The sequence below is a fragment of the Mytilus edulis genome, chromosome 11, assembly GCF_963676685.1.
Source record: "Mytilus edulis chromosome 11, xbMytEdul2.2, whole genome shotgun sequence".
Lineage (NCBI taxonomy): Eukaryota > Metazoa > Mollusca > Bivalvia > Mytilida > Mytilidae > Mytilus > Mytilus edulis.
This window is the reverse complement of record NC_092354.1, coordinates 46,235,426-46,248,015: the sequence shown is the minus strand read 5'-3', so window position 1 is coordinate 46,248,015 and position 12,590 is coordinate 46,235,426. Positions and strand designations below refer to the sequence as shown.

General features: G+C 30.3%; 1 protein-coding gene across 1 annotated transcript; it reads right to left on the bottom strand.

The window, feature by feature from the left end:
* Positions 1 to 256: 256 nt before the first annotated feature.
* Positions 257 to 11,791, bottom strand: LOC139495718 (uncharacterized). The gene is made up of 5 exons (XM_071284048.1): positions 11,584 to 11,791; positions 5,644 to 5,783; positions 3,544 to 3,682; positions 2,489 to 2,623; positions 257 to 1,613 (listed from the first exon to the last, which is right to left on the bottom strand). Exons 1-5 carry the CDS (start codon positions 11,642 to 11,644, stop codon positions 1,075 to 1,077), a joined length of 1,014 nt encoding a protein of 337 aa, XP_071140149.1. The 5' UTR covers positions 11,645 to 11,791; the 3' UTR covers positions 257 to 1,074.
* Between the last annotated feature and the right edge of the window lie 799 nt (positions 11,792 to 12,590).

Below are 12,590 nucleotides of genomic sequence, written 5' to 3'. Positions count from 1 at the left end.
CTTTTAACCGACTTCTAATCACAGTCAATTATTTCAATCCAAAAGCAAACACAAATGCAGCAACAATCTTATGGTGACCCGGCAGTCAGCGGTCTTAAGTTCACGTATTGCTTTTCATTTTTTTTTTAAGAAAGCAACTTGTCTTATTTATATTTTAACGACTTTTATGGCAGGCGAAACAATAAAATGATACTTGTAAATGTTTTGTCTAATATATTTGACTAGTATAAAATGCCATTTTCAGAATGAACATGTAAACTGTATATAGATTTAGACTCTTATCAGTATAAATAAACTTCCCAACATTTCTATAAACGAAATAAAATATGACACATATCCATCAACACCAACAACTAAATTACAGGCTCCTGACTTAAAAGATTGACATGACGAAATTGGCTACCCTAAGCATGTCTTTGCGCTTAATCCTCATATAGCCGTAGACAGGGATATAACAACACAACATAAAAAACAGTAGCAATTAGTTGCCATTGTTTTAATTATTGAAAGCAGTAGGGATCACACAAATATTAATCATGAATATATTATACATCGGACCAATACACATGTAATCGAAGTGAATAAAAGGTAGTACAAAACCAATTACAACTAGTTAATACTCCAACTGAGAAAGTTTAAGGCATCAAAACTAGTCTTAAAACCGCACTACATTGTGCAATGACTAAATATAAGTAAGCAATATCGACAGGGTGTAGCCTTGTGATTATGCTCTACTGTCCATGTATATTCAGTTATGATTTTAATTTTCAAAAACCAAATAGAGGTGATTTCTATAGACGATATATGCAAATGCATAATAAATCAACAAATGGATGAAACATATAAATTTGAAATATAGAAATGAAATTTAAAATAAAGGGAACACATTAAAACTAATCAGGCATGTCTGTTTTATTAGATGCAAATATTGAAAAAACGACCAAAGGAGCATCAAACAAAAATAATATATAAAAAACGTACGGTTAAGTACATGTACATATTAAGTCCAGAAATTGAAAATTTACATTATATTATAAAGTTACAAACATCTTGTCTAGACTTGGTTACAACGCATTACATGTACTGTAGCCACTTATCGCGGTCTTCCTCATTGTTGTCGTCCCTTTTCCTTCGATAAGTTTCACGTTTCATCTCGTCAAGATGAAAATAATTGCCCGATCTGCTGGCGTAATCATTTTCGGTTGCATTGACATTTTCTTGTAGAGGCTTAGTGCTATCTCTCGTATCTTGGATGTCAGAAGTTGGGCTAATTCGGTTCCGTTTCCTGTCACCAAGGCGTGATTGGAAATGAATGCAGCAATTCAGTATATCTATGGCGATCAAGAAAACCACTGGAAGAATAAGAAAAACAATGCAGCCCCATCCTATAGATTGTGAGGATTTTCTTTTGTTTACCGATGAGTTTTTCTTTCGTATCTCCTTTGATACCGTTGTCTTGTCAACTGAGATTTCGGATTCGATATTCTTGTTGAAGTCTTCGACAACCATTTTTTTTACTTCGGCATCTGTTATATTCTTTCCATCTAGGAAGTGCCATTTTGTATTTATTAACCTCTTTGGACATTTACATAACAGTTTCCTTGGTCTCATTCCTAAAATAACAACACAAAGTGATTCTTTTCTGTTTCTGCAATATATCCATGTTTTTATTATTAGTTAAATGAAAAAAAATGATATAGCTTACATAGCTTACCAGAAGCTTTCACAAGCTAAAAATTACGTAAGATAAAACACTAGGACTATGAGGATCATTTGTATAAACTATAAAAGGAATGTAAAATTATAACCAAAAAAAACCAGTGATTAAAGCACAATAACACAATACAAGTAAAGCCTTTGTATGAGGTCGTTACACGGATATATCTGAAAGAAGTATATTGACTGAGGACGAACTCCAAGGTCGATATTCTTTTTTGGGTCGAAATATCCTGTATTTATCTCATAAAAAGGCCATAATTAATATATTATTTATTTCTAACCATATTTAAATCAAAATCGTCAGTGTAATATAATCTAACATATATGATTATGTTGAAATTTTATAGATATCATATTATCTCCTAGAAAATAACAACATATTAGCTTTTCAATTCTTTTTTTTTAAAGTTGTTTTATACATCTATTTTAATACGCAAATAATTGTAAATGGGAAATATGAAAAGCGGTTTGTGAAGTTATTCCAATTATTGAAAATTCAAACTAACTTTTTTTTTTATGTAATTACGAACTATACAATGCAATAAAAAATGATATAGAGGTTTGTCAGTAATGATGTATGAAACTAAATAAGTGTTTTCATCATTGTGCAAATATTTTTCGAATACTTTTTTTTTCAAATATAGTATACTGTCAACATGGACAATGCCTCTTGTGGTTTGTGTTGAAGTCTCAGTCATTAAAATTGAAAGGGCTGTATTTGCATTTTCATATTGTCTTTTGAATAATTCCGGTATAATAGAATACGTACTCTTCGTTACTCTTGCTGGATATGTGGTTGTTGTTATCATTTTCATAAAATATGTCGTTGTTGATTCCTTTATAGACACAAATGATGCACTAGTTGCTTGTGTATTTGTGACAGGCACAGTTTCAGTTGGTAGTCCTGTAATAATAAAATAATTGCTGTTTTAAACGTTTTTAATACAAAAGAATTACATAAGAATTATACAAAATGATGTTATCAACACTAACTTAATGTGAATTATTGAAAACTTCATCTTTTAAAAACTAAATTATTTCAGCATGTTCAGAATATTTTCTTGAAATTAAACATTGTTCAAGACTTGTATTTGTAAAAATTCTTTAAACAAATAAACAGAATACACATTGTTCCTCACTGTGATAGAGGTGATTAATGAAACAATTATATACAACTACCACCAAACATCATGATATGTATTAAACATTTGCACTACGACTTGTAGGTTTTAGTTTCTTGATTCTTTCTCCTCCAAGAAATCCAAAACAAGCGATATTCAATGAATATTAGGAAATCCAAAGTAATAACGTAATTCTGATACGAAAACAAATTAAAATCGATATTTTGATATTACTTATGTTATAATAAACATTTTGTCAAACAATATAATTAACCAATTTAAAGGGTCCATCAGTGATTTTCTAAAGTCATCATTACTGTTTCCACCACAAGTTTTCACTTTTCAAAAGGCAGTGAAAAATTTCAAATTTGACACAATTGACTCAGTTTTGATATTTACTCAATCCATTTAGGAAGTGATGTGTTTGTGATACTTTTTTTCTGTCAAAGCAAAAACAGTATCAAACTTTAATCGAATTAACATTATGATTGTTATTGACCAATCTATATGATTAAATCATCGTGGTACATTAATGCTTCATGTTTTTCAATTGTGCCGTTAAAACAATTTCATAATTTTCTTGTTTTGGCAAAATCAATATCATTTTCGACGTTTTTTTGACCTTATGGGTGTGTAATCATGCCTCAGTATTTTACCATTTGTCTATATACTTACTTTAATGTACCAACATATTTATTATTACCTATTGTAGAAACTGTAATCCGGGAGAAGTCCCTTCCACATATTTCCGAGGAGTTACCTGGGCATTTACTTATACACTCAATGTCCTGATACTTATGAGTGGGCACGAGTTCTTTCTTTCGACAATAGCAGAAGTCAGACTGAAAAAACAAAATCATGTCTTAAGGTTTTCATCTATATTGCAACAGCTTTTTATATGGAAATTTGAAAGTACAATGACATTAAGTCCTAGACAGAAGAAAAAAAACAAAATCATCGTCAAATAGTTATCAAAGGTACCAGGATTATAATTTAGTACGCCAGACGCGCATTTCGTCTACATAAGACTTATCAGTGACGCTCATATCAAAATATTTATCAGGCCAAATAAGTTGAAGTTAAAGAGCATTGAAGATACAAAATTCCAAAAAGTTGTATCAAATACGGATAAGATAATCTATACCTGGGATAAAAAAAATCCTTAGTTTTTGTTATGAATTTAAAGTTTGGTAAATATGAAATTGATAAAAAAATGACCACATAATTGATATTATACACATCGGCTACAATAAACTTAAATGTAGTCATAACGTTGACAGCTTACAAACTCTGTTTACTTTTGTTTTACTGAATAGCATGTCATTCACTGGGTGTCGGTCTATGCCTTCATCGCTAACATATTCTACCACTCATTTGTGTAACTCTATGTATATACATGAAAACTGTACACTAACGAATTAGAAAAATAATACGTATGTCAACGTAAGGAAATTCATCTTAATACTAATTTCTACGTTTTTAATGTATATCTATACAAGCGGTGTTCCCATGATGGCATAGATGCAAATGTTAAAATTTTGATGAGAGAGAAAGACACATTTGCTAACTCAAATTCGAGATCTAACTTTGTTTGTGCTTATTTGAGGCAGATTATATACATATGGTGTACGCCCTGTGAAACCACATGTTATCCGATGGCGAATATGGAGAAAGGGAGAAGGTATGTCATAAAATATTCTTGTGTTTAAACGTGTATTTAGAAAGGGGTAGGCCCGGTAAGACCGCTCTTTGGCCCCAAAATATAGCGTTTTTATAAAAGTTGTTAGACTGTTAACTTTTACTTTTTTACTGGAAAGTATCATGCTTTAATTACATAAATATGGTCCGGTTTTTTTTAATAATACTATGGACATCCATATGGTACTGACATAATTATTTCATGCAAACTACTGATACCCTTACAATTCAACCATTGGTGCTAATTTTAAGAGTTTGTTTTGTCTAAAATGGAAGTTGCTGCACGTGTGTTCATTCTTAATATTTAAATATATGATGTTTTCAATGTTAATACATAATATATATATAAATACATGTTGAGAGTGAACACGAATGCAGCCACTTCCAATTAAGACAAACATTATCTGAAAAGTGAAGTTAAATGACATATTTGATAGATTTTTCATATTTAAGACTGACTTTGAGTGTTTTAATAACCAAGTCAGGCAAGTTATTTTACACAATAACCAATTGAATCGAATAAATTAGATACGTAAGTGTTACACAAAATGTCAAAAACAAATCTTTTACCAGATGTACTTCAAATTTTAGGCCGAACTAAGCTCTCGCCGGACCTTCTCCTTTAAAAACTGATGTTGCGGCATTTGCACATGTGATTATCATTATCTTCCTTTAACATGCTGACTATTTAAAAAAAAGCTGATAAAATGTACACCATCTACTTGTCATTATAAATCATGTACTGTGTTACAACCAAATTAACGACGACAAGTAAATACAATACTATCGACCACAAAAAGCTTTACTGTTTTATTGAAGCGTTGGTGTCATATTATACTATTTATACATATAACTCTATGAATAATCTACAAATTTGCGGAATCAAACTTTCTTTTTTTCCCTCATCGGGATTCTAAATCATGCTATTAGAATATCGAGACAACATTTGCGATAGAAAAGTGCAGGGGGTGTTCACTATCTGTAGGCTTTTCGGTTCATCTAGTTTGACTGTCAATACTTTCTGGAAAATAAAGTAATTTTTTTTGGCAAAGACGTGTTGTGCGAATGGGATTCGGTATTACAAATCATATTTAAAAAAACTTACGATTGTCCCTGCAAATTTGTATTTTGTATCAGCATCTTTACAATGATTTACACACCAAATATTAGTAAGGCCATTATTCTGAGTACCTTTATCCCAATTGTGTTGGTTGAAGTTATAACAGACATAAATAACTGCACTGTCTACAAGCAAATAAGTAAATTTGAATAAATAACTATATCACTATTTTGACATTTTGTTGTTTTATTTCTTTCATAAGCCTATTCAGGAAAAGTGTTCTATATCAGACAAAAGTATACACGGTTTTGTAAATCGTTCATTTCTCGATTTGACAGCAAACAAAAATTTTAAATTGTTTATTTCGATTTTTTAATGAGTCTAATCTTTAAATTACCTAAGTTGTATTTGGCAAAATTTTAAGGCATTTTGGTCGTCAATGCTCTTCAATTTCGTACTTTATTTGGCCTTTTAAACTTTTTTTGATTCAAGCGTCACTGAAGAGACAATATAAACAAAAATGCCGAATTTCTGATTAACGAGCTATTGATATTGATTTCTTGTGTACAGAAAGGTTTCAACAAACATAAGTTAGGCTCTCATATGATATTCATAACAATTCATGATTAACACGGTTTTTTTTATTGATTAAAGGGGGCTCGCGAGTCTAAATCATGGGGTCACCGTTCAGTTACGCCAATAATCTGCCTTTGAAAGAAGCATACATTTTTGTAAAGGTACTTTTTTTTCTGTTGAACTAATAGGAGAAATATAGGTAATATCGAACTATATTACAGAAATTACTCAAACTTTCCAATAGTTTAGTTTAACATGTTCAAGTACAGCTTATTAAAAAATTATAATACAAAATATAAGTCACCGATAACTGAAAACAGATATTTCAATTTCAATGCCAAAAATGGCATTTTTGCAGCAAAATGAAATACTTTGGAACTTTATTTAATGATGTCTACATTTAAAAAGTCATCTGGGACCAAACCGAATTGATTTTTTTAAAGATTTTTGTACATTATGATACAGTAACAACTATTTAAGTAATAAAGAAAATGTGTAAAGAAAAAAAAATGATTATTTTTTTTTCTTTAATTTTTATACCCTCGAGCCTCCTAAATGAGTTTTTGTTTGTGCTTTTGGTTTTGTTATTTGATAAGGGAGTTTGGTATATTTGTTATCATAAATATTTTGGCAATCCATATTTACATTTTGTTTTAGTGTACTTTTATAAAGCAACGCGTTGCATTTTGTACAGAAGAAAAAATCTGACTTGTGCAATTATCAAATTAGTTATAATAAAAAACTCAGGTAAGATTTATAAATTGCGTCAGATGTTCTGACTCCTTGTTTTTCACCTTCTATACTGGAAAAAAATATTTTGCCCCACAACACCCATTTTTCTTTTATAAATTACTTCAGGAGGTCATAAAAGGTGATTTATGAAAATTTAAACAGATTTTGGATGTTTTCCTTTCATTTTGAGACCAAATTTATACCAACGCAAATATAAGGTAAAAATTCGAGTCAGCCTTTTTACTGCCGTTTTATTTTAGAATTAACAATACGCAAAAACGAGATCCATACCCTATCAATATATTTATCTTGTTGTGTGTCTTAAATAATGCTCTTCTGAATTACTGAAGTATTAATTTCAATTTCTTGATTTTTTATTTGACCTAAGGGCATCTTTAAAATGTAAGAGAGTATAATAATGACGAAAAAAACACATCTGTTAAATGCATCATTTACGTCACATTGATTTTAGTAGTTATTGTATGTTCTGTTTGGTCATATAGATTTTCTACTGCTTCTATTTCTCATCCATTCCTGACAAAGCAATTCGGACGCAAATGATTTATAAAAAGCTGTCCATTTTCATTTCACATATTAAGAAGCAACATGATATCACAAGTCCTTTACCTAAACAACACATCTGTATTCAAAATCAAATATCGTAGGTGTCTTTAATTATGGTATTTAAGTAGGGGTTAGTTATGCAAAATTGATAATATATCTATGGAAAAACATCATTACATTTACGAATAAACTGGAAGACAGCAACTTTAGGTACCAAGACCAGTTGATAAATATTCCGTGTCAATTCACAAATGAAACACAATAGTCTTGCAGTATAGATTAAGGGTATTGGTTTTATCATCTTAATAACGTGTTATAGTATTCTTATATTCGTCTTTACGAATTTTACTTTTACTGTTTAGTCTATTTGAAACATATGACGTAGCTCTGTACTTATACATCCCGTCATTGTGATATTGTTCTATGATAATTTTTGTATCATTTTCTTTCATTTTTCTTATGTGCCTATTATATATACCTTTATGTGTTACTTTGATACATATGACATAGCTTTGTACTTAAACATTCCGTCTCTGTGTTATTGTGCTATTGTAAAACACTTTGTAGTCTTGGCTTTAATTTTTGCTAATGTGTTCGTCTATATTGTTTTCTTTGATACACATGACTTGGTTGTGTACATATACATCCAGTCATTGTGTTATTGCACTCTAGTACATTTTTATATTCTTTACTTTTGTTCATGTGATTTGTCTATATCCACTTTTCTGCTTCTTTAGAACATATTTGTTTGTGAATATAAGGATTAAGATTACAACACAATGTGGACTGCTGTACACTTTTTTTTTAACTTTTTTACCTTTTATGTCTGTTTGTTTTGTTCACATAATGTTGTCAATATAATGAAATTTAATACGACCTCTTACTAGTGAGAGGTTTAGCTAGCTTTACAACTAAGTTTAATCCACAATTTTCTACATAACAATATTCCTGTAACTAGTCAGAAATATAACAGTTGTTGTTCATTCGTTTGATGTGTTTGAGCTATTGATATTGAAATTCGATTAAGTACTTTACTTATTGAATTTTCTTCAGAGTTTAGTATTTTTATGATTTTACACAAATCACAAAACAATACTTAAATTTACTAAAAAAAAATCCGGTAAAGCAACGGTGTCTTTTTTACCTACGCTTTATACAGCTGGATCCGTTTACAGTTATAACGTTTTCATTATCAAAGTTTACTATTTATAGTTTGCACCATAATTCTCGTGTTAAACAATAGTCCAGGAGACGTCAACTTCCTCTTAAGGAACATATGGTTCAATAGTTTTAATCAATGCTATAAAACTACTTCATATTAAACAATCATAACAGGAATATATTATCAGATTATATATGCAAATCTATTTTAAAGAAAATACTTTTAGGAAATGTTAACCGCTGGACAATGTCATTCTCCGAATGTTTTACTTTAATCGTTTATCGCCGGTGGTTGTAACAATCATAGTTCAAAGTGTTTGCTTAGAAGTTGAGCATTTTTTAAATCTTTAAAACTTCTTATCTGTATATTTACTATTTGAAAAAAGACCTTTATTGTAATATATTGGTTGAGTTTGAATTTTCATTGATTTTGATGCTTGCATTGCAATGATGTCTGAAAACTCGGTCTCGTCCTTTTAGACTGCATGCTATACCTAGCTGTTTACACATTATAAACACGCACTGTCATAATTGGGATAGCGTGTCTATATTAAAATGAAGATGTGGCAATGAGAAAACTCTCTACAAAAGACAACATGACACAGTAATTAACAACTTGATGTCACCGTTCGGCCATCAACAATAATCAAAGCCCGTACCATATTACGGATTATATAAAACAGATACTCATTAAAACAGAATAGCAGTAGACAAAAACAAAATTATACCTCAATATGAACGAATTATAAACGACAAAACAAACAAATACACACGAAAACCTTTCAACAAACCTCACAGAAAACTGTTTTTTGACCAAAACAAACCTAATAAAACACATAAGAACATCTGCTGTCCTTTTGAAGAGTACGCGATCCTGCTTCATTACGAGTGTAATTCTGTTTGGGAATAACTTAGAATCGATCGTGTAAATATCCAGGAAAACATTATTGAGGCTATAAATAAATGTAAGCGTACCAGTTTTCACCTGGCACACGCGTATGTTATACAAGCCAAACAGATGATATTCTATTACTGAGAAAGATAAAAAATATTTGTGAAAAAATATGAATTATTTTGTACTGATTATATATGTAAGTCATCTTCCTACTCCCTGAACAGAATAATTTACATTTATTCCGTTTCAGAATTGTGGGTCTGCAATGCTTTTTAACTTTGTACTTTATCTGGACTTATTGAATTAATTGATTCGACAGCACTGATGAGTCTTTTGTCAACTAAACAAATGAACAAAACTAAAAAAGGGAACCTAAAAAGGTTATAACAGAACTGAAACTTGGATTGTCCGAGAGAGATGTAAAAACAGTTATATGTCAATAGTTTTACATAATATATCATATGCGACAGCTAAAATATATTTAAAAAATATTTTCTGAATTTATTACCGATGTTGACATGACCGTTGTTATATCAATTTGTAAGTTATTTAAGAAATTATTGAACAATTAATGACATGTGGTGTGATTGCCAACGGGAGCACTATATATGCATTAGAGTTCAAACGAAGTTATATAAACCGTACGTCCTTCACCAACGATAAAGTCGTCAATTAAAGGCCATGACATGAAAAATGCAAACCAATTGAAACTGAGCACTAATAGTCTTACTTATAATAAATAATTCCGAGAAACAGATATGACAGACATTAACCATCAACAACCGCTGGACTACAGGCACATTAAATATTTGGCTTCGTTACACATTTTTTGGAGTGCGTTATCATACATTGGAACAGTGGTGTAACAGCACAACATAAACACATAATGCTAATCTATGTTTTATATGTTTCACAGCAGGTGTAAAACTATAAATCTGTTAAATAATTTCTTACAGAGTCCACATTATAATAGTTTCAAAACAGTTGGTTGTATTTCTTTAAATTGTCCATTGGTGAAGACAGAATGTTGCCCTTATATGTCGTTTGTTTCTCAAAGATGTATACTCACATGTAATTTATCAATATGAATATGAATGAAATTCGTCAACGTAGATGACTGGATTAGTTTCTATTTAACATCATTACACAAGTTACCTATATAGATTTGTCGTTGAAGAAAATCTCTATGAAAAGTAAATTGCTTTTAAAAAACCTATAAAACAGACCAAATTCATCGTTTATTTCGTATTTAAAAATTTCATGTATGAATGTAGGTGTAGTAATTTGTTATTTCATTAGTTTTTGAACATCAATAAGAGAAGACTACAATCTATCAGACGTCGTTTTGGCTATACATGACGTCACATTGGACGTCGATTTGAGCATGTAACATCTGACATTGACGTCGATTTGAGGAACGGACGTCGATTAGAGACCGGACGTCGATCTGAATCTAACATTTATATGCTGGATTATTTAAGATTCAAATAGATTTACTTTAAATGTGAAATATAGAAATTTGGGAAGATATTTTAATTTTGTCAGTTTTTATTAAAATCAGTAGGTCCCGTAATCATGCAGGTAATTTGAACATCAGGGCTTATTGACGAGTATGATTATCGAACTCAAACTCAGAAATTAACCTAATTATATACAGGGATAAATTTTGGTACATGGTTGTCAGTCACTCATGTTTGCATGTTATCCAAAAAGTAAATACATAATTAAATTTTAAATGTAAATACTAAATATTACAGTATTTAAGTCTTGCAAAAGTCTAGGCTATGATTTAACAAACAAAACATGTTGACCATATATTGATTATTTTCAAACAAGATAATTCGTGGGTTAAATATTTAAAAGGAGCAGAATATATTTTATTATTTTTATAAGACGTTTTGGCTGACTTTGTAATTTTTAAAACCACCTCACTTGAGAATGGCGACCGGGAATATCGTTTCAAGAAAATAATTCATTATAAATCTAAATCCAATTCCACATTTTGAAAAATTAAGTATATCGGATATTTAACAAGTTAATGATATTTATAACCTTACCTGAACTCTTTAGGTAAAGAACTGAACAAATCAGCACCATAACTATAACTGATTTGTTCATTTCAGCATGGACAACGATTAGAAATGTATCTCAATGAAAAATAAATCAAATATGTTAAGTTTAACTTCCAAAATCATGCTGCGCAGTCTCTAAGTTTCGTTTGTTTACGCCTTGTTCTGTAGGATGCATGGATTATATTAGAATTTCTATAATGCAAATTGCAAGTACTTCCTTGTGGGTATATAAATTTTCAATCATGTCTGAATAGAGAAAGAGAATTTGATAGGAAACAAAAGTTTACAAAATAAGATATTATCATTTTGTTATAGCTTCTCTATTTAAATTCATATAATGAATAATTGATAAAGGTATTCCGATATCTAAAACATAGTATATTAATTGTACAATAGACACACATTATCATAATGAAAGCTATTGATCTCATTCTGGTGTTTTAAAAATCCTAACAAAAAAAAATGGTGTTGGTCAATGGGTTTGAATAAATGTAGGAACGAAATGTTTCATTTATTTTACTTACTTGGACTGTTATTGAACATTTACCTTGCGTTATATAAATTATTTAAGATACAATTTATGATACAATCAAAGCATTTGAAACATAAAAAGCAAAGATTGATTGACTGTGTTTAGCTTAATGACCTCGTTTTAATATGAGCGAACAGTAGTTTACAGGTGTGGTGAAGACATCATTATCTTATCAAAAGACATCATTTAAGGTAATAAAAAAATATGAGTGAATAACATCACTCATAACAGACCTAATGCATCAACAGGTTCATGTTATGTATTTTTGACCCATCAAGGAAATACACATTAGATCGAAAAGCATATACAGCCCAAATCCAAAAGACTATTGACTGAAACCAACAACATATGACGGGGTTAGATATGTTTGGCTGCGAGCACCCTTCTCCTGACCTGGACAGTAGTGTGATAGCACCTGTCAAAATCAGTTGATAAGGACATGATTCATCAAATTGACAGA